This window comes from Callorhinus ursinus, unplaced genomic scaffold (assembly GCF_003265705.2).
Source record: "Callorhinus ursinus isolate GAN/ISIS: 27379988/994484 unplaced genomic scaffold, GSC_fseal_2.0 scaffold9, whole genome shotgun sequence".
Classification (NCBI taxonomy): Eukaryota; Metazoa; Chordata; class Mammalia; order Carnivora; family Otariidae; genus Callorhinus; species Callorhinus ursinus.
Genome location: NW_027397071.1, coordinates 60,821,982 through 60,845,984, shown reverse-complemented (window position 1 = coordinate 60,845,984; position 24,003 = coordinate 60,821,982). Strand labels below are relative to the sequence as shown.

At 36.4% G+C, this 24,003-nt stretch overlaps 1 protein-coding gene across 3 annotated transcripts in view; it reads right to left on the bottom strand.

The window, feature by feature from the left end:
- Positions 1-24,003, bottom strand: part of EPS15 (epidermal growth factor receptor pathway substrate 15) — a 139,659-nt gene that overhangs the window by 104,951 nt on the left and 10,705 nt on the right. For all 3 annotated transcript variants that reach the window (XR_012379485.1, XM_025871587.2, XM_025871588.2), the window contains exon 2: positions 1,394-1,435. Coding sequence is in view for 2 of the 3 variants with exons in the window: in XM_025871587.2 (XP_025727372.1) it covers positions 1,394-1,435 (42 nt within the window). In the remaining variant the exon portion in view is untranslated. The remainder of the gene's footprint in view (positions 1-1,393; positions 1,436-24,003) is intronic.

Here is a 24,003-nt window from a genome sequence, read left to right as displayed (position 1 = left end):
CTCAAGATAGAGGAAAAACAGCAAAGGCTTTAAAAAGTACAATCCAAGATTCTTTAGAAATTTCAGGTAGAAACTAATTCTCCAGGCTCAGAAGTTGTTAAATAGTGACTATATGTCTGTAGATTTGCAAGTCATACCCAAGGAGACTTACAATGGTTCATTAATAAACTTGCTGTAATTATGTAAATAGCCAGGTCAAATTATAGCCTTTTCTATGATCATGATCACAGGTGAGGAGATTGTTAGGAAAAATGATCCAGTATTTGGAAATGGGCAAATGAGATAGTCTATACCCTCAAGAGATTTGATGTATTCACCCCTGATTGACTTTCTATTGACTAGGCTCTTTTACCCTAGTAGGAATATAAGTTAAATTATAGAAAACTGATGGCAATGCAATGATTCCTGTCCATACCAATAAATGAATTTTGTCTGGTGGAGAATATAAATCTCTACAACTCATATGCTCATTTTTATGTCTTACTGGTTCTTCCAGTAATTAATTGAGGTAAATAAAATCCTTGACACATGTTCATTTCATATTTGTATGAAAATCATAGTTTTAACTTTGTGAAAATTAAACTTAAGTCTTTTTAATAAGATTTTATTTATTTGAGAGGGCGAGCATGCATGCAAGAGAAAGGGCATGAGGGAGGGGAGGGGAAAAGGTGGAGGGAGAGGAACAAGCAGACTCCACTCTGAGCATGGAGCCCCACGAGGTGGGGGTAGGGGAAGAGCTCGATTCCACAATCCTGAGATCATGCCCTGAGCCGAAATCAAGAGCCAACCAATTAACCAACTGAGCCCCTCAGGCATCCCTAAACTTTAGTAAGTCTTAAAAACAACAGAAAAGGGGCGCCTGGGTGGCTCAGCGTTAAGCATCTGCCTTCAGCTCAGGTCATGATCCCAGCGTCCTGGGAGCCAGCCCCACGTGCTCCCTGCTCCACATGAAGCCTGCTTCTCCCTCTCCAACTCTCCCTGTTTGTATTCCCTCTCTCATGGTTTCTCTCTCTCTGTCAAATAAATAAATAAAATCTTTAAAAACAAAACAAAACAAAAAACCAGAAGAGTCTTTTCTATTTGGCTTAAAATTAATTTGGATATTTGTATCTACATTAGTATATCTAATGTTACATGGATTTTATAACATATGTAATGGTATACATAATACGGGTAGACAGACATTTAAGCAATTAAGTGTTTGGGCTTAAATATCTCTTTCCTTCATTTTCTGATAGCTTGTCAAAAGCATTAAGCAGGAGGTTAAAGCACAAGAAATTGAAAACAAGACACACCAAATGTGTTGAGATGGCTGGTGATCTGCAAATATACCATCAAGAGTTGAAAATATTTTTATATTCAATCTAGGACAACAAAGAAACAAAAATCTTACCTGTCTGTAGTATTTTTCATATACAGGATTCCCACTTGATAACTAAAATAAATAATTAAAAATTAAATGCTATTCAATAATCTGTATATTTGCATTCTTTCAACAGATATTTGAGAAACAACGATGAGTAAGAGTAAAATATCCTTGATTTCAAAAAGTTTGGTTTAGTTTCGAGGGGGAAAGGAAAGTGAATAAAAGCAGACATATATATTAAGAATCAAGCAGACAAAATAAAACAAGAATTTTAAAATTATTTTTGATATCAAAACTTCTTTTCCTCATATAAAATTTTACCAAGAAACCCAACATATAACAAATTAGGGGTGAAATGCTTTGGTTAAAGACAGGTGAAAGGCCCAAAGCCTTCAGCATTCATCTAAAACCCAAGTGTCCAGGTCCCTATGAATACAATTCAAAAACCATTTTGATAAAATAATCGAGTGAATACATAAACTGATATACAAAAAGATTACATTTATATCATCAGACCTGAAACACTTGTAGGCAAGGAGTGCCATTCAATTCATACCACAGTTCAAAGGGTTCCCTTGGTCAGCTAATAAACAGATTTACTATCTCATGTGAAAGGCAGCTTAGGAATATCAATGTCTGAAGGCTCAAGTTCACCTGGACATGAACGTGTAAGAGTGCTCTGGAACCAGGAAGGGAGTCCAAGAAGGCTTCATGGAAGTAACATCAGTGCAGGAATGCGGAAGGGGAGAGGGTGATTCTATATGGAGGTAAGAGCATGCACAAAGCATGCAATCAACAGAAAGCTCAGTTACGTTTGAAAATAATGAGGAGTTCTGAATGGTGATAGGACTTGTGGAGATAAGATTTTGAAGTTCTGTAGAAGACAACTTAAGAAGGGATTGACATGCCAAAAGTAAAGAAAATGAGAATGGACAAAGGGACAGATTCAAGAGTTAATAACATAGTATTAGGTCTAGTTGATTACTTGTGAAGAGGAAAAATAGGATGGAAAGTAGAAGGCTACTTAGGAAATCATTTTAATGGGCCCAGTAGAGGATCTGAACATTGGCAATGCCAGAAAAGAAGGGTATGGTCTGAATAAATGTTTGTAAGATAGATTTGACCGGACTTATTAAGTAGATGAGGGGGCAAGAGAGGCTTAGATAGAAATACAAAGATAAACAGGAAAAAAATCTTCAAGCATCAAGGTTGTACCTATAGCCTTAATGGGTATAAAACCGGATTAAGAAATCAACATTTAGTTTCTCACTCTCCCTCTGCCCCCCACACTCATATGCTCTGTCAAATAAATAAATAAATAAATTTTTTAAAGATTTTATTTATTTGTTTGACCCAGAGAGAGAGAGAACAAGCAGGGGAAGTGGCAAGCAGAGGGAGAGGGAGAAGCAGGCTCCTGCTGAGCAAGGAGCCCGATGCAGGGCTCCATCCCAGAACCCTAGGATCATGACCTGGGCTGAAGGCAGCTGCTTAACCAACTGAGCCACCCAGGCGCCCCTAAATAAGTAAAATCTAAAAGGAAGGAAGGAAGGAAGGAAGGAAGGATGGAAGGAAGGAAGGAATCAACATTCATTGAGTGCCAACTTTGAGAACACATTATGCTAATAATCCTTGTGAGCCACATAGTATCATTCCAGTTTGCAAATGAAGAAAACTAGTGTGAGCCATAGTATCCTTGTGAGCCACATAGTATCATTCCAGTTTGCAAATTAGGAAACCTAATGTGAAGGTTAATTGTATGTGTCAATTTGGCTAGGCTAACCCAGTTGTTTGGTCAAACACCCATCTAGATGTTACCCTAAAGGTATTTTTTTTAATGTCATTAAAATTTCTATCAGTAGACTTTGAGTAATGTGTGTGGGCCTCATCCAACCAGATGAAGGCCTTAAGAAAAAAGACTGAAGTACCCTGCCTGAGGAAGAAAGAATTTTGCCTCCAGAAAGCCTTTAGATTCAGATGCAACATCAACTCTTCCCTGGGTCCCCAGCTTGCTGGCCTGCCCTACAGATTTAGGATTTGCCAGCACCCACAATCACATAAGCCAATTCCTTAAAATCAATCAGTGTATGTGTGTGTGTGTGTTTATCCTGTTGGTTTTGCTTCTCTGAAAAACCCTCACACACCTAACCTCGAAAAGCTTACTTATCCAAGTTGTTAAATGGTGAAGCCCAGAGTTAAATGCAGGTCTATTCCACTCCAAGTTCCATGCTCTTTCACAATACCATGCTGCTTTCCACATGCCCTGGATTGCTTAGGACAGTCTTAATTTACAATCTGTTGTCCCAGCATACCATTCAGTTTACCATTTGCCTCAGATTTTGCATTTTCTTAAATGAACTATTATTACTAGTCACTATATTAAAATACATTAAAATAAACTACAATGGATTTAGTATACCTCTACTATATACATCTAACTTTTGGCCAAGGTATCAACTAGTAGTGTAAGTGCTTTATCCAGTTGAACAAGCCATGAAATCTGAAAGAGGACTAGTGATAATTCCATCTTTCTTTTCCTGATTCTTCACAGATACAATATCACACCTTCTTTTCAACAACAGCATGCAGAACACTCACTGAAAAGTATCCTCAGACACAAGCAACTTGAGACAGCTAACTCCTTATAACCTTGTGAAGTAGTGGAAGAAGTATTTGACACTGGTACTGGAATGAAATGAAATTACAGAAAGCCTACAATTTTGCGGCATTTAAATTTAGTGGAACATGTAAAATAATCATAAATAGGGACAACTTTTATGACAAGATTTATCTTATAAAAATATTTGTCAAAAAGAGTACCTTAACAGAGGCAAAAAAAAAAAAACCTGTAAAAATATTGGGGCTGACAAATTTATAATTTTCAATAACAAAAAAATGAGAATTAAGAATATTCTCCATTTAGCAAATTTTTTCCTGAGCTAACCAGGTACATCACAACAAATAGATTATACTAGCAATTAAAAATATTACTGGTTACAGAGAATAAACTGTAAAGGTTAACAACTATAAACCCCAATACGTAACTCTGAAAACTACAACAGACAATTTCATGAAAAAATTTAAACTAGTTAAACTAGACTGAAAAATAATTACACTGTTCAGAAAAGTATTAGTGACACAATATTAGAGACAGGTATGGCTAAGAAACTGATAGAAAATATGATACCAAAAATTATTATTCTGTATGTGTTTTTTAATATTGTGATAATCAATATAAAGACTTAATTTTGTTATAATATAGCATGTTTTAGTAAATTTTATTTTTGAAAATCATGTTTGACTAGAACTACTATACTGATCTACCAATGTAATGAAATCATTTTGATGGCCAAAAAAATATATTTCAAAAAACTTCCAGAATTTTAAATCTTCATTCTCAAAAATGTCCAGGTTGAGTGAAAAATTACACACCCATCCTACTTACAGATAAGGTTGAAGACACTTTGCTAGAGGAAGCAAATAAAATACATACCATCAATAATGAAGAGTTAATGTTTAATGATAATTCAGTTGAGTATGGTGATTAACATAACATAATAAAAAAAATCTGAAGAAAAAAGATAATTCAGTTGAATTTTTAGGACCCCCAGGGCTGGGGGTGGGGGTGGGAATCTCATACACAGGAAAAAATTCTGAGCTCCAAACTGTACTTTATTAATCATCAAAATACAGACTGATTGGTTACTACATAAACACATTTGAAAAGGCATTAGCTCACTGAAGTGTTCTAAAGTACACCCTGTGCTGATTAGTATACTAATACGATACAGCTAAGTGAGAATGGAAAAAGCCATCCAAATTGCCAATTCACTCATGAAGCAAAAAAAACCAGAGTGTTTTCGGCCTGTCTCAGTAAAAAAATTTTTTTCCTGAAATATGATCATTTTAGATCAAAAAGAAATCACAGATACACGACACACACAATGAATGCAGAGAGAAAAAAATTTGAAAGGCATAGCTTTAAAATGGTAACAGTGATTAATTCTGAATAATGGGATTATAAATTATTTTTACATTCTTTGTTATACTACTCTGTATTCTCTGAAAATTTTTTATAAGAAGCATTTCCTATTTTTTTTTAAGATTTTATTTATTCATTTGAGAGACAAAGAGACAGAGCACAAGCAGGGGGAGCAGCAGAGGGAAAAGGAGAAGCAGACTCCCCAAAGGACCTGGAGATCATGACCTGAGCCCAGGGCAGACGCTTAACCATCTGAGCCACCCAGGTGCCCTAAGCATTTCCTATTTTTATAATTAAAACAAAACAATAAAGCTATTTTCAATTTGAGGAAAAATACAAAAATCCCTGAATTTGAAATCAGTATTCAAAATTGCCTATGAATTTTTAGCATCTAAATTAATTTTTTAAGGTTTTTTTTATTTATTCATTCGAGACAGAGAGATACAGAGAGAAAGAGAATATGAGCAGGGGGAGAAGCAGAGGGAGGGGGAGAAGCAGGCCCCCTGCTGAACAGGGAGCCTGATGCGGGGCTCAATCCCAGGACCCTGGGATCATGACCTGAGCCCAAGGCAGACGCTTAAACCATCTGAGCCACCCAGGTGCCCCTAGCATCTAAATTAAATTTCTAAAGGAAAACTTTTAAACTAAAGTTGTCAAAATAAAAATGTGACCTTTTAAAATTCTAACATTATTTAAAAGCAATTATTTATTGATTAGCCACATAATAAATTCTTATTAGCTGCCACAAAGTAAAATATTCATAAATGTAAGAATTCCTTCTAAAGAGTCAGTAGCTATTTATTACTACTCTGAAAAAAATGTCAAATGCTTATAAATAATAGATATTAGAAAGCAAATATAGTTTTGTAAAAAAATACTCAAGTTTTGGTATCAGATAGGCCTAGATTCAAAGTCCATTCCACTACTTCTTAGATGATCCTGAACAACTTATTTGACCTCTTTAAAAAGCCTGTCTCCTTGGGGAGCCTGAGTGGCTCAGTAGGTTAAATGCCTGACTTCGGGTCAGGTCATGATCTCAGGGTCCTGGAATCAAGCCCCACATTGGAGCCCCCCATGGAGCTCCCTTCTCAGCAGGGAGTCTGCCTGTCCCTCTGCCCCCCCCCCCCCCCGGCTCTCTCTCTCTCTCTCTCTCTCTCTCTCTCTCTAACAAAAAATAAACTAAAAAGCCTGTCTCCTCATCTATAAAGTGCTAGTAATATCTATTTCTCATAGGTCTTATATTAGTTAAATTAATTGAAATAAAGAGATGGCTACTTGTTTCCTAATATCCTTTCTTCTCTTCTTTCTTTCAGAACAGTACCCCTAAGCTTTACCTGGGCATGTGGACACCTAGCTAAAGCTACACTTCCCAACCTCTCTTACAATCCCAGTTCTCCTCAATGGAATAAGAAAGGAAATAATGTGTCCAACTCCAGGTTCATGCACCTACAGGGAAGAAAAATGCTTTCTACCTCCTAGCCCTTCTTCTAGCTCGCCAGAATGCAGATATGGTAGCAGAATATGGAGCAGCTGTCCAGATTGAGAGATGGAAAACATCGTTGAGAATAAAAGAATGACAAGAGAAAAAGGGCCTAGGTCCTAGATGCTATCATGAAGATGCCATATCAGCCCTATACCACTTACCCTACCTGGACAGTTGCTTAAGGGAGATAAACTCTCTCTTGATTAAGCCACTGTGATTTTGGCTTGAACCAATATCCTAATTAATGTGACAAAGAAAAAAAAAGGAGCTGCTATTTTTATTAAGAAAAAATCATTTAAAGTATAATAAACTTCAGTAAGAAAAAAGTTATTACAAAAGTATTGCATACTATTCCATCCTAAGGCAGGCTGCATTATAATTCTCATTTATTTTCCTCTTATCAAAGTATTAACACATCTGCCTGTTGCCATGTGACTTGTAGTGCCTCTCTCTGGCAAATACAACTCTACGGTTGGCTTGGCCACGTGACTAACTCTGGCCAGTGAAATAGGAGGAACTTCCAGTTCCGAGTAGAAGTTTTAAGAGCTATTGTGTTTTCCATCAACTCTTGCTCTTTTCTCTCTACCAAGAGAACAGTATGTCACAAACTGGGGGTGCTCTTTCAGTGTGGATCCTAAAATGAGAAAGAATCGTGGAGTAGAACTATAGCTAATTACTAGGGAACCTATAATGTGAGCAATAATTAAACTTTTGTTATTGTAAGCTACTGATGTTTTAGGTTACTTCTTATTGCAACATAATCTAGCAAAACATAAAGGTAATCTAATACCAAAGAATATCAGGTAATTAAAAAAAAAAGAAGAAGAAGAAGAAGAGGAGGTCCTGGTTATTAGGGAAATTCATAGGTTAGTAAACAAATGTCAAGAATCGCTTCATATGGAATTTTTAGTTTCATTTTGGGGGGCTTTGTGGGGGTAGATGCTACATCATAGGACTTCAAGAGACTATGATTCTATAAAGCACAAAAGGAACTGAAACTTTAGAGTTAGGCTTATTGTAAATGGTTACAGTATAATGTGCGGGAAAAGGGTAAAAATAAAGAGATAACTTCTAAAACATGACGCTTATCTTTTTTCTGTTAATCACAAGGTCATACAATAAAGAATAACCAGTGAATAACATATGATAAAGAATAACCAGTATATAAATTAACAAAAGGAAGAGGGGAGTGGCTACAAATATAAAGGAGTAACATGAAAAATCTCTGTGATGGAACATTTATCTTAATTGTTGTTACTTACATGAATCCTGATAAAACTACACATGCATAAAACTACATACATACACAGACACACAAATACCTATAAAGCCGATGACATTTGAATAAGGCCTGTGAATTGTGCCAATGTCAATTTCCTGGTTTTGCTATAGTACTAGTTACATGAGGTATTACAATTAGGGACAACTGGGTAAAAGGTATATGCCACCTCTCTATAGTACTTTTTGCAACTTCCCATGAAAAGGTGGTGTTGGAGACCATTACAAAGTAGAGAGGTAGCAATCCAGACAGGAAGAACACTGTGTATAAAGGCAAGCAGATACAGAAGTCTAGGTAATGAAAAGGAGACAATGGAACAGATTTTATTTTTCCAAATAAACCACCCAAAATCTTTTTTGTCTTGCTCTCTCTAAAAATTTAAGAAAATGAGTAACAATTCAATACTAGTAGACATAAAAAAAAGTTATTAAAAAAACAAATAAGTGTCATTATGCACACAATTTTCCAGGTAATTTGCCATATAAGTATTTCTGACATATTAACACACAAAATTCAGCTACTTAGAATACATCCTTCTAATACTCCATTTTCAAGAGAACCGAGGAACCAGAAGGGGAACTAGCCCTGACATACTTTCAACTACTCCATCACAACCACAACCACCAACTCCTTTAAATGGAACAGCAGCTCCAAAGACCAAAGTAACAAATGAATACAACCAGAAAAGCCTATGTATTTAGACACGTAAGTTTCCTCGATGTGAATGGCTTGCAAAGTAGACTAAAATCTTCTGACAGTCTTCTGATGTCTAAAACAGACTTGTGTATTTCACAATACAAAGGAAAACATGATAAAAACGAATAGTAAACAGAAGAATGAAAAAATAAAAAGGAGTAATCCAAACTGACAAAGGAAACAGCAATCTGAAGATGTCTGAAGAGTCAAAAGAATGTCAATAATAAGGAAACTTTAGAAAGCAAAAAAGCCCTGAAGCTGAGTAGAGGAAAAGCTGAGGAAAAGGAGCTCAAGGAAATATAAGCAGCCATCTGGGCAGTTCACTTAAAGAATGCACAGTACTGGGATGCCTGGGTGGCTCAGTCGGTTAAGCATCTGCCTTCAGCTCAGGTCATGATCCCAAAGTCCTGGGATCAAGCCCCGTATCAGGCTCCCCGCTCCATGGAGAACCTGCTTCTCCCTCTCCCTCCACCTGCTTGTATTTTCTCTCTCTGTCAAATAAATAAATAAAATCTTAAAAAAAAAAAAACGCACAGGGCGCCTGGGTGGCTCAGTTGGTTAAGCGACTGCCTTCGGCTCAGGTCATGATCCCGGAGTCCTGGGATCAAGTCCCACATCAGGCTCCCGGCTCAGCGGGGAGCCTGCTTCTCCCTCTGACCTTCTCCCCTCTCATACTGTTTCTCTCTCTCTCTCTAATAAATAAATAAAATCTTTAAAAAAAAATAAGAAAAACAAAACAAAACAAAAAAAACGCACAGTATTAACCCTCAGCTCTGAGTCACAACTCATTTAATAATTTAATAAACATGTACTAGATGCCTTCTAGCGACAGAGCAATAGGTTTAGGTATCTGGGGTTATAAAAATCATACAGGGTTCCTGCCCCCAAACAGCTTATTCTCTACTTAAAGTTGCAGTGTTCTATTCTGCAAACATGCTAATACCTCATGTTTGTCCCATAACAAACCATTATAAATTGGTAACATAGCAGGCAAAAACCTAGGAATACTCCAAGAACAGTATTGTAAAGAAAGCTTTCAAAATCTAGATCTAAGAATATATTTGCTTTGGAGAGAATCAGAAATGAAAGGTAAAGGTACTTTAAGAAGACAAAAGGATTTCAAGAGATGACATAGCTGTATCCCACTGAAAAACAATGGGCATAAACAGATCGTATCAGCAACTCAGGCCAATAATGAACCAGCTTCTGTTAAATCCAGTTCAACCCGATCAAAAATCGAAGTGGCAGAGTGACAAAGAATGAATACAAAGAGTAGCTTGGTCTCTCATCAGAAGATAGTAAGCCCTATACATGCCAGTCTAGACAGCCCAAAATAAAATCACTGGGAGAAGCATTATCTTTAAGTATGAATAATACATGAATGTATAAAAATTCAAATAAGGAAGAAATGAAACAAAATAACTATCTCCTGCATATATACAGCACTTTACCTTTTACAGAGGACATTAACAACCTCACCTCTCAGGTCCTTTCTCTACACTAACCCAGATGATCACATCAATTCCCATTATTCAATACCACACTTACACTGATGACTATCAAACTGATATCTTTACTTCAGACCCCGTCTCTGAACTCCAAACTTTTATATTAATCATCTACATTTCCACTTGGATATCCCCCAAACATCTGACAGACATACATATTCTTTTCTCTAAAAACCCATTCCTCCCCCACCACCAACCACCTAAGGTGCACAAGCCAAATACCTGAGTCTGCCTACCTCTCACTCTCTTTTCAATCCATCAGCAAGTCCTATTAACTCTGATTCCAAAATATACATTGAACTTATCCACCTCTCTCCATATCTCAGTCCGTATCTTGTCTTTACTATTGTAATAAACTTTTATCTACCCTCTCTGCCCTTATTCTTACTTTTCCATATGGACTGTAGAGTGGTCATATACAAATATAAACCAGGACAGTAATATTCACCTGTTTAAAAACCTCAGTGCTTTCTCATTTGACAAAAAATAAAATCCAAACTCTGCCATGGCTTGGAATCCCTGCATGATCCAGCTTCTGCTCACCTCCCCAGCCTCACTTAGGGCCACTAACTTCACTCTGATATTTCAGTTCTTCTAAAAGAGCAAATTCTGTCCCAATTCACAGCCTTTGCAAGTGTCATTCTCTCTTCCTGAAAAGCACAGTTGGTATCTTCATTTTCTTTAGGACTTAGCTTAAATGTTACCCACTCCAAAACTTTTTTGGATCATCATAAAGTAGGTCCCCTTCTCTTTTATTTTCTACCTCAGCCTTGCTTGTTTCCTTCAGAGACCTTAATACAACTTGTTTTAATTTTGTCTGTGTGGGGTTTTTTGTTTTTTTTGTGGCCCTCACTATAAGATGAGCTCCATGAGAGCAGAAGCCCATATCTATCTTGTTCACCATCATATCCCCAGTACCTAGCACAGTATCTACATATGGAAACCCTCAATAAATATTAGTTGAATGAATGATTATTAATGAAATTCCTTCTTACAGTAAATTCTCAAATATTGCTGGGAACATAAATTCATTCATTCAACATTTTTTGACAACCTACTACTTCCCAAAGACTGAGCTAGGCACAGTGATACATAGTCCCCGCTCTCAAGAAGTTTACTGTCTAGTACAGAGAGAAAGGAAAAGGTAAGCAAGTCATTTTTTCCTCAACCTCTTCTGAGAACATTCCCTCCACCTCCCAACATGAAATAACACCTGGTCCTCTCCTGAAGACAAAGTCAGATACGTCTTTTCTCAGAATGTTACCTTCAACTTCCCACTTTAAATGAAACTCAGTCTCTTACCTCCTTTATAGCACTCTCAAATAGTACAGTTTTAACATCCAGCCTATCTCAGGCTCCAGAAATGGGAATAAACTCCTCTTTGACTACCTCTGCAGCTTGTAGTTATACTTACTCAACTTTTTGTTTTAAAAACAAAACAATGGGTGATGGGCATTAAGGAGGGCACTTGTTGGGATGAATACTGGGTGTTATATCTAAGTGATGAATTTCTAAACTCTACTCCTGGAACCAATACTATACTATCATCTACCTTGAATTTAAAAAGGGGGGGCACCTGAGTGGCTCAGTTGTTTAAGCATCCATCCGACTCATGATCTCAGCTCAGGTCTTGACCTCAGGGTTATGAGTTCAAACCCCATGTTGGGCTGCATGCTGGGCGTGAAGCCTATTTAAAATAAACAAACAAACAAAGCTCTACTCTTTTGAGGTTCTTACCTTTCAACAAAATTACTCTCTCATCTTCCTTAACATTGGCATCTTTTGGTTTTGGCAACTGACTCACTGTCTTCCTCTCTACTCTGAATCTCATCATCAATGGATTACTTTACCATAGACTTAAACAACCCATCCAACAACCTGGCTTCTTACTTCCTAGACCTCTTAACTCCAGTGGTCACTGCAAAGCATGGAGTTAATACACATGGTATGGCCCAGTCACTCTCTTACTCCTATGGTAACATCCTTCCTGCCTCTTCTACCTTTACCTGCACCCGCTCTTCCTCCTAAATCATACTTCAATCATCTTGTTCTCCAAACATAATGTCTTCTTTCAAGTTACATCCTCTGCCTCCATAAGACCTCTTATTTTGACCCTTTCATTTTGACTTTGAACCACCAGACCCTCTTTTACTATACTTTCCTTCTTATTCAGTTTAGATACAATGATGTACCATTTCAATAATATTCTTGTCAATAACCTGAATTCTCTTACTCCTCTTGTCTTTTGGTCACACCAATATAGCAAAATCCCAAACCTAGATGAACCCAACTACCCTCTTTTCTTTGAGGCTGCAACTGAGAAAGTCACTCAACAGGACAGACTGGTATTACTATAAATTCATGATCCACTACATTGGTTTGCTAGAGCTGCCATAAAAAAGTACCACGAACTAAGTGGCTTAGAATAACAGAAATTTACTGACAATCTGGAGGCCAGAAGTCCAAAATCAAGGTGTTGGCACGGCCAAGCTCCCTCTGCAGGCACCAGGGAAGGATCTGTTCCTGGCCTCTCTCCTACTTCTGGTAGTTTCTTAGCTTGTGGCAACATAACTCCAATCTTCACATGGCATTCTCCTTGTATGTCTGTGTCCAAATTTCTGCTTTTGATGAAGACATCAGTTGTACTGGATTAGTGCCCCACCCTATTCCAGTATGACCTCATTTCAACTAATTACATCTATAATGACTCTATTTCCAAGCAAAGTCACATTTTAGGACTTCAACATATGAATTTGAGTGGGAGAGAGACACAATTCAACCCATAACAACTGGTAACCTCAATTCTTTCTGGCAAACCTACTCTTCGACCCATTCTCCATAGCAACTATTTCAGGGAGAAATATGAACTCTGGGTGGACCAATCAGACAAAATCTCAGTTCTTTTGTGGGAGCTCTCAGAAAAGAGATTCTCTTTACCATGGTACTAGTAGTTATAAAGTATATAAGCCTGAAGCTTTACAATCACCTTAGTGCTACAATGGAAAGCCTGCCTGAGACTGGAGCCAAGATATGAAGAAAAAACTGAGAAGTAATATCACTGAGACCCTAACACATCTGAAGCCAGCTCTACTCCCAGACCTATCAACTACATAAACATACTCCCTTTCCACTTAAGAACTAGCCTTTCCTATCATTTGCATAAAAAGGTTCTGATATGGGGCGCCTGGGTGGCTCAGTCGTTAAGTGTCTGCCTTCGGCTCAGGTCATGATTCCAGGGTCCTGGGATCAAGCCCCGCATCGGGCTCCCTGCTCAGCGGGAAGCCTGCTTCTCTCTCTCCCTCTCCCACTCCCCCTGCTTGTGTTCCCTCTCTCGCTGTGTCTCTCTCCATCAAAAAAATAAAATCTTAAAAAAAAAAAAAGGTTCTGATATAGCAATAAAACTCACTATAAAGTGAATTTTATATACTTCTTGACTGGCTTTTGGAACAATACAGATCAAAAAATAAAGCAACAAAAATCTCTGCTATTTCAATTCTTTTCATATTAGAGACGTAACATTTAAAAAAATATCCACACAACCTTACTTTGTCTCAAGTATAATTGGAAATAAACACCATTTCTTAAATAAACTTCTTAAAGTGAACTAAGAAAACATGCATGTTTGCAAGTTTATTAGTTGTTTGTTCATTTCTAAAATAGCAAAGAATTTGGTAAAAAGAAGTTTCATTATGGTGACTTACAAAATGGGAGAGAGGGTAAACCCTCACAGTCTACCACTGACACTCAGTTGGGTGGGATGATTAATAGCTCAGAACTAATAGATTTGATTAGTAAAAGTTGGCCTATAGTAATCAAAGGCAAACAAACATGCTGAAATTTAATAGAGACATATGAAGAGTAGCTCTTTCAGTAGACTTGCACAAATAAAACAAAAAAAATTCGCAATTAATGGGTAACCAGAGACCCAAAAGAATGGGGTACCAGAGACCCAGCAATGAAATGCTGCTTTTTAAAAAGGCAAGTTAAGGGGCTTCTGGTTGGCTGGCTCACTAAGAAGAGCATGTGACTCTTGATCTCAGGGCCATGAGTTCCAGCCCCACATTGGGTGTGGAGCCTACCTAAAAAAATAAACACATAAATAAAAAATAAAAAGGTAACTTAAGTCATAAAGTAAGAATTTAAGTACATGACATTTTAAAATCATACATACACATACACAGTGTATTATAGCTTCATAATAAGTAACATATATTAAATCCTTATTGAGTATTTCTTATACACCAAGTACTAGTCTTAAGCACTTTACACATTAAGCCTATAACCTGACAAAGCATCTATATTATATCCATTACAGATGAGGAAAATGACACATTAATAAACTGAGTAACTGAGAGTCATAAACCTATTTAAGTGTTGGAACCGTATTCAAATCCAAGAAGTCTGATTGCAAGACTTTTTGCTCTTAATCATTCCTTTGCTTCTACCATCAATGCTGTTACTTTCACCATTATCTTACTAGTCTTTATCATCAATGTTGTTATTTTCATCATTATCTTACTAGCATCTTTCATATGCATTGTATCATTTGAACCTCCATAACATTCAGAGAGGTATTACCACATGTTCCAATTCTAAGACACCTTTAGTTGTGAGGGTCACCTATTTAACACAACTTAATATGAAAATAGATAATTTAAAAGAACTTTTTTATTAACCCCAAATTATGTACTTTTATACATTTATCCACTCTTATATCTCTAGTATCATAATCAATTAGGTCAAAGCAATGTTTTCTAGTTTTCATTGTACAAGTCTTCTGCCCCCTTGGTTAAATTTATTTCAAAGTATTTACTCTTTTTGATGCTACTACAAATGAAACTGCTTTCTTTTTTTTTTTTCTTAAAGATTTATTTGAGAGAGAGAAAGAGAGCACACATGGGCGCACATGTGAGTGGGAAGAGGGGCAGAGGGAGAGGAAAAGAATCTCAGTCTCCCCACTGAGCTCAGAGCCTGACTCAGAACTCAACCTCAGGACCCATTAGATCATGACCTGAGATGAAACCAAGAATTGACCTCTCAACCAACTGAGCCACCCAGGCACCCCCAAAATTGCTTTTTTTTTTAAGATTTGATTTTGGGGTGGGGACTGAGCCCCGAATCCGGCTCCCTGTTTCGTGGGGAGCCTACTTCTCTCTCTCCTCCTTGCTCATTCTCTCTCAAGCTATCTCTATCTCTCTCTCCAATAAATAAATAAAATACAGATTTTATTTATTTATTGGAGAGAGAGACAGAAATAGCGAGACAGAACAGGAGCAGGGAGGAGAGGGAGCCCGACTTGGGACTTGATCCCAGTACCATGACCTGAGCCGTAAGCAGATGCTTAACCAGCTGAGCACCAAGGCACCCCAACTTTCTTAATTTCCTTTGCAAACTGTTCATTGCTAGTAAAAATTGCATAAGAATGCAACCTTTTTTGTGTGTGTTGATTCTGTATCCTGCAATTTGCCAAATTTATTAGCTCCACCATTGTTTTTATGGAATCTTTAGTTTTCTACATATAAAAAATCATGTCAAACAGTAGGAAGGATCCTCAAAAAATTAAAAATAGAACTACCATATGATCCATCAATCCCACTTCTTAAGTGCTTATCCAAAAGAACTGAAATAGGTTCTCAAAGAGACATAGACTCCCATGTTCACTGCAGCATTATTCAAAATGGCCAAGAAGTAGAGAGAACCTAACTGTGTATCAACAAATGGATTAAGAAAATGTGGTACACACAGGATTTCATTCATATGTGGAACTTAAGGAACAAAACAAACAAGCAAAGAAAAAAAGAGACAGAGACAAACCAAGAAACACTTTTTTTTTTAAGATTTTATTTATTTATTTGTTAGAGAGAGAAAGCACAAGCAGGGGGGAGTGGCAGGCAGAGGGAGAAGCAGGCTCCCCACTGAGCCAGGAGCCCGATGCTGGACTCGATCCCAGGACCCTAGGACCATGACCTGAGCCGAAGGCAGCCGCCACTTAACCAACTGAGCCACCTGGGCGTCCCAAGAAACAGGCTTTTAACTATAGAAAACAAACTGATGGTTACCAGAGGAGAGGTGGGTGGGGGATGGGTAAAATAGGTGAAGAGGATTAAGAGTACAGTTATGATGAGCTCTGAGAAAGTACAGAATTGCTGAATCACTATATTGTATACCTGAAACTAATATGACACTGTATGTTGACAAAACTGAAATTAAAATAAAAAACTTAATAAAAAGAAAGAAAATGCAGTACATATAATGGAATATTGTTCAGTCATAAAAAAGAAGGAAATCCTGTATATGCTACAACATGAATGAAACATGAAGACATTCTAAGGGATATTAAGTGAGTCACAGAAGGACAAATACCACATGACTCCACTTATATAAGGTATCTAAAGTAGTGAAACCCATAGAAGTAAGAAGTAGAATGGAAGTTGGCAGGGACTGGAGGAAGAGGAAAATGGGGAGTTGCTATTCAGCGTGAATAGTTTCAGTAAATATAACATGAAAAGGTTCCAGAGAGCTGCTGTACAACATTGTGCTTACAGTTAACAATACTGTACTATTCATTTGAAACTTTGTTAAGAAGGTATATCTCATGTTATGTGTTATTTACCACCATAAATTTTTTTAAAAAATCATGTCATTGACAGAGATGATTTTATTTTTTCCAATTTGGATGCCTTTTATTTCTTTTTTTTTTCCTTGCCCAATTGTGCTACCTAGAATTTCCAGTACTATGTTAAATAGAAATAGTAAAAGCAGGCATGTTCATCTTGCTCCTCATAGTAAGAAAAAAGCTTTCAGTCTTTCAACACTTAGTATGATGCTAGCTGTGGGGTTTTATATATGGCTTTTATCATGTTGAGGAAGTTCCCTTCCATTGCTAGTTTATCGAGCATTTTCATCATGAACGGGTGTTGAATTTTGTCAAATGCTTTTCCTGCATTAATTGAGATGATCATGTGGGGTTTTTCCCCTTCATTCTATTAATGTGGTATATTACACTGATTCATTTTCATATGAACCATCCTTGCAAGTGTTTCACTATCTCTCCTGGGAATAAATCCCTAAGCCAGGAAATAAAAAGCATCCTTTTTCAGCCAAATGACTGAACCTCTGACTGGAAAAATATTGTCAACTTACCTATATCTATAATCTGAAAAGATGTGTTGCTTTTCAATCCATAGTTTAGTAAAATACTAGCAGGGTGCTACTGTCAGCCACACATATTCCACCAATTTGTCATTTGGCCTATTTAGCACACTCCTCTCTTAAAATGCAGGTGTTGCTCTGGGGGTTGTCTACTGATCACTCATGCAGCCTCTGCAGAGAATTACCTACACCAGAAACTGCAATTGCTTAACCTCTATCTGGAAAGTACTAGGAATAAGAATTTCTACTGGAATTGGAGGAGGGGATAATTTTGACGCATGGGTACTGAGATAATAATCATCCAGTCTCAATTTCAAGTGTTCTGTATAATTATTGGACCATTCATTTCAATTTCTAGTGTTGAGGAAATACAATAACTCCAGCGGTGCACTTACACAAACAGTTGACTAGATAAGGTATTGCTGAGGGAAAGCAGCTAGGAAGGTTAGAGATATCCAAAATGATCTATTTTGCTTAAAACTCCTAATTCAGGGTCCATGGACTACTATACAAATACGCTTTATATTATATAGTCTATGTGATTCAGTAGAAAACTCAATGCATTAACATACTAATATCGGTCATTTCCCATTTACACAACTGCTATATCTATTATGAGTCATTGTACTAGGCACTCCTGATAGATGAACAAATAGGACAACTTGTTTGTCCTACTGTCATTTAGCCTTAAGAGAAGAAAAGGAGAAAGAGAAAAATTATAACACAATGGCTAAATACAAAAATGTATTTAATGCAATAAGCTGACTGCCAGACAAATAAGGAAGTATTCAAATAAACTGTACTTACTATCATTATTACCAGGCAAAAACAAAGTACAGAGAGAAACATACTAGGGAAATACAAAGTTGAAAATTCATGCATTTAGACATTTGTTGTACATCTTGCCTAGATACTGGGAATACTAAAAGACAATAACAATCCATTGTGATAAGTGCAACAAGAGGGAGCAAACACAGTTGCTATGGAATCAGAGATACCTAAGGGAAGCCAAAAAGGAAAAGTCAATAAAAGTCACGTCTGAATTATTGTATAACTAACAGAAAAAGCTGAGGAAGTCCGTTACAAGTGACACCTAAATTAAATCTTAAAGAAACCAGTCAAGCAACTGTAAAGAGCACTCCTATCTCAAGAACCCTGCACTTGCTGTTTCATCTACCTGGAACATGTCCATACATACTCATATGGTGGGGCGCCTGGGTGGCTCAGTCGGTTAAGCAGCTGCTTTCGGCTCTGGTCATGATCTCAGGGTCCTGGGATCGAGCCCCACATGGGGCTCCCTGCTCAGCAGGGAGTCTGCTCTCCCTCTCCCTCTACCCCGCCCCACTAATAGTGCTCACTCTTTCTTGCTTCCTCTCTCTAATAAATAAATAAAATCTTTAAAAAAAAAAAAGATACTCAATGGCTCACGTCTTATTTCATTCCGATCTCTGATCAAATATAACTTCCTCAGAGGGGCCTTTCTAACCTCCCTACCTAAACTAGCTCCTGATGGCACCCTCTTCTCTTACCTCACTCTTTGTTTTTCCTAGCTCTTATCACAATTGGACATATTTATTATCTATTTGTTTCTGTTGGTCTCCTTCACCAGAAACATTAACCCATGCAGCCAACGACTATCTGTCTTGCTTACTATGTATGTCACAGTACAAACACCAGTGCTTCACACAGAGGAGGTACACAGTATCTGTCAAATGAGTAAAGCAAAGAAGAGGAAGAAAAATTCAGGGACAGCAAGAAAAATGTAAAGAAATTCATGAAAAATGGGCCACGGCTGGGTCCTCTCGACCAATAATAATTGTAATAGCAGATATTTTTATTAAGGACTTACTTATGGGCCAAGCACTATTCTCAGCACTTTACTTGTATTATCTCATCTAATCTTCACAATCTATAAAGTGGACACTCTTATTCACATTTTACATAGGAAGAATCTGAAACACAAGATTAAACGACTTGCCCAAATTCACATAGCTAGTAAATGGCAGAACAAGAATTTCAAGCCATGCAGTAGAATGCCAGAGCTCACTCTTTTAACCACTTGCCCAAAAGCACAGAAAACTGACAGGCTCCCTGGGTTGGTCTACATATGCTAAAAAGAAAGAAAGAAAGAAAGAAAGAAAGGAAAAAAGAAAGAAAGAAAGAGAAAAATATCTACTATAAACAGTCTTTGTGAATACTACATGCTTCATATACTTAAAACCCTGCATGTTACTCATTAGTAGCATTAGTAGTTTTTTCAAAATATGAACTTTATCATGCAAAAGTTAAGTAAATCTCCCACCCCCAAGTTTCTGACTCTGATTCAAAGTAGGACTGAGAAAGGTCTAAGAATTTGCATTTCTAAGAAGTTCTCAGGTGATGTTGATATACAAGTTCACTCTCAAGAACCCCTGAGCTACATAACCACAATGTGAATTAAACCCCTTTCAAATAATACTAGGTTTCTTGAACAATCATTTGCTGAACTACACATCTTCAAGGAACTGTATATACATGTGCACACTTTCCCCCAAAGATCAGAGACAAGAATGTCCACTCTCAATACTTTTATTCAACATTGTCCTGGAGGTCTTAGCCAGGGAAATTAGACAAGAACAATATATAAAAGGCATCGAGATTGGAAAGGAAGAGGTAAAACTCTCTCTGTTCATAGATGATATGATCTTATATAGCGCGCAAAAATTCCTAAGGCATCCACTAAAAAACTATTAGAATAAAGGAGCTCAGTAACATTGTAGGATACAAGGTAAATATACAAAAATTAACTGAATTTTTATATACCTGCAATGAACAATATGAAAATGAAATTAAGAAATCAATTCCATTCAAATAACTAAAGAATAAAAAAGAATAAAATACTTAATAAATTTTACAAAGAAGTACAAAACTTGAACAAAATTAAAGATATATTTAATAGAAAAAAATCATATGCTCATGGATTGGAAGACTTCACATTAAGATAACTATATTCTCCAAACTAATTTACAGATGCAATGCAATCTCTATGAGAATTCCAAATGACTTCTTTGTAGAAAATGACAAGCTAATTCGAAAAAACAATCCTGAAAAGAAAAACAAAAGTTAGAGGCCTAACACTTCCCAATTTCAAAACTTACTACAGAGCAACCATAATCAAGACAGTGTTTTATTACAAAAGGATAAACATATAGATCAACACAAGAGAATTAAGAGTCCAGAAATAATCTCATGCATCTGTGGTCAAATGAATTTTTTTTTTTTTTTTAGAGAGAGAGCATGTGCACATGGGCGCACAGGAGTGGGGGGTGGGGGGTTGGAGAGGCTGGCCTGGGGCTGGATCACAGGACCCTGAGATCATGACCTGAGCCAAAATCAAGAGTTGGATGCTTAACTGACTGAGCCACCCAGGCACCCCTGGTCAAATGATTTTTGACAAGATTATTCAGTGTGGAAAGCACAGTCTTTTTGACAAACAGTGCTGTGAGAACTGGAGACCTATATAAAAGAATGAAATTGGCCCATTACCTCATACCATATGTGAAAACTAACTCAAAATGAATCAAAGACCTAAATATAAAAGTTAAAATTATAAAACTCTTAGAAGAAAACATAGAGATCAATCTTCATGACCTGATATTTGCCAAAAAAACTCTTGGATAAAACACCAAAAGCACAAGTAACAAAAGAAAAAAAAAAAGATAAATTGGACTTCACCAAAATTTAAAAGTTTTATGTATCAAAGGATGCTATCAAGAGAGTGGAAAGATAACCCAGAGAATGGGAGAAAATATTTGCAAATCATCTATCTCACAAGCGACGTATACCTCACAAGCAACATATATCTAGATATAAAACAAATTCTTACAACTCAATAATAAAAAGACAAATAACCCAATTGAAAAATGGGCAAAGGACATGAATGAACATTACTCTGAAGAAGATATACAAATGACTAAAATAAGCACATGAAAAGATGCTAGAAAACATTTATCATCAGGGAAATGTAAATCAAAACCAAGAGATACTACTTCACAGCCGCTAGGATTCTGGCCACAGCCGGAAGTGAAGTGGTGGAAAAGTCCTCATCCTCATGATGAGGATCCCACAGCTGGTGGGAATGCAAAATGGTGCAGCTGCTTTAAATAATCTGGCAACCCCTCAAACAATTAAACATAAAGCTACTATATGACCTGATAAATATCCAGCAAAAATAAAAGGATATATCCACGCAAAAACTTGTACATGAATGTTCAGAGCAGATTATTTATAATAACCAAAAGGAGGAAACAACCCAAATGTCCACTGATGGACAAAAAGATAAAGAAAATGTGGTATAACCATACTATGAAGTATTACTCAGCCATAAAAAAGGAATGAAGTACTGGCACTTGCTACAACTTGGATAAACTTCAGAAACATTATGTTAAGTGAGAGAAACTAGTCACAAAAGTCCACATAGTACATGATTCCATTCACACAAAGTCCAGACTAGGAAAATCAATTGAGAAAGAAAATAGATTAGTGGTTGTTTAGGGCTGGGGAAAGCATGGAAGAAAAGAGGACAATACCTAAAGGGTACGAGGTTTCTTTCTGAGGCAATTAAATGTTCCAAAATTGACTGTGGTGATGGTTGCACACATCTATAAATGACTAAAAATCACTGAATTGTACATTTTAAATGGGTAAATTGTATGATATACAAATTATGTCACTTTGTTTAAAAAATAAATTTTAAAAATTTTAAAGAAACAATATGGCAGGAAGCTCAAAGAAAGCTTAACAACTAAACAATTTTTAAACATTTTATAAATTCAATACCTCTACTACTTTTTAATACTGTTTGATAGCTCATATTTCTAAATGCAAATATAGGTCAAAAATACCATTAATTTTCACATATGAAATATTTTTAAACTAGTAATAGAAACAAATTCAGTAAATTTACAATTTCAGAGTATGCTCTTCCTTCCACCTAGCCTCATGATGAAAAACTAATTATTACCTATAAAATAATCAATTTTTAAATATTTTTAATATTTATTAAACATGTATAAGTCATGACAATCATACACTTATTTTTAAAAATAGAGTGTTTTGGGGAAGTTTTCTTTATTAGAGTTTGTGTGTGTGTGTGTGTGTGTGTGTGGTTATAGGAAAATAAGTTTGTCCATCTTAATCTATGAACACTGATACTGGTAAAATTTCTGTATTAAAATAAGGAAGAAAATAGTCATAAAAAGCTGTGAGTACAAAGAAAAAAACCCATCAAGCACAGAGACAAACCAGGACATTTCAAACAAGTCTGGCTCAAAGTACAGTCGATAGAGTTAAGTTTTTGAACTGTTTTAAAGTGCCAGATGGTCCAGAACCCACCCCCAGGTCTTATAAGGCCCTGTATGAAACTGTGCCAGAATAATAAAAAACAAAAAACATAAAACATGGAACAGAATGTAGAGAACAAAACTAAGAATGAAAGCAACCCAACCTGCAAAGAATGAAAACTATATGCAAACTGAAATCATCCAATCCTCTTCAAGCTACAACTTTCAATGCCAATTTCCCATGCTAAGTGAACTTTACAAACTATAAATGTAGTTTGAAACCAAATTAAATATAGTCAACTTAATTCCTTCACAAGAGCATTTTTGAAATTATTGTTCCCATCTGAGTAAAATACTCCTGCTGTCTGCTTTGCCATTCAAGATCTTATAAACTAAACAAAAATCACTCAAGCTTAATTTAAAAACTGAAAGGTATATACAGAAAAATAATTCAATTATATAGTAAGTACCATCTAGAACACTACAAAAAAGGATTCAGCAAATGGTATGTCAAAGGTTATTCAAAACAGCATTAATTATAATTGATACAAAAATTGCCTGTATACATAGGGCATAAGTAAACTATAAAACATCCAACTAATGAATATATTCTAAAGACATAAAAAAATGCTATGAAGACCACACAGAAAAACACCTATAATGTCAAGTTAAAGAAAACAGAATACAAAATTATACATTTATATGAATATATGTATGTGATGTGTGGTTAGAGAGCAAGTTTACAACTACATTGTAAAAAACATGTAAAGGAAAAAAGTAAAAAAAACTAAAATTTAAAGAATGGGGTAGATGGTGATCCATGCTTTGTCTAATTTTCTGCATTTTCTAAGTTTTCTTCAATGAGTGAAGAACTTTGGAAATGAAAATATCTAAAATAATATTTATATGACTTCTGTATGTAAGTATCAATAACAACAGGACTTCTATTTACTGAATGTCTCCTGTATTTCAACAATATATATACATCACCCATAAGGAAAAGGAAGTTCCAAGAGTTTAGGTAACTTGTCATGGGCACCCACAGAGAGTACAAGTGGCAGAGGGAGAATTCAAACCCAGGTTTGTCTTGTACTAAATCCAGTGTTCCTCCCACTATATAAAACCTCTCGGGGCGCCTGGGTGGCTCAGTCATTAAACATCTGCCTTCAGCTCAGGTCATGATCCCAGGTTCCTGGGATTGAGCCCCAGGTCGGGCTCC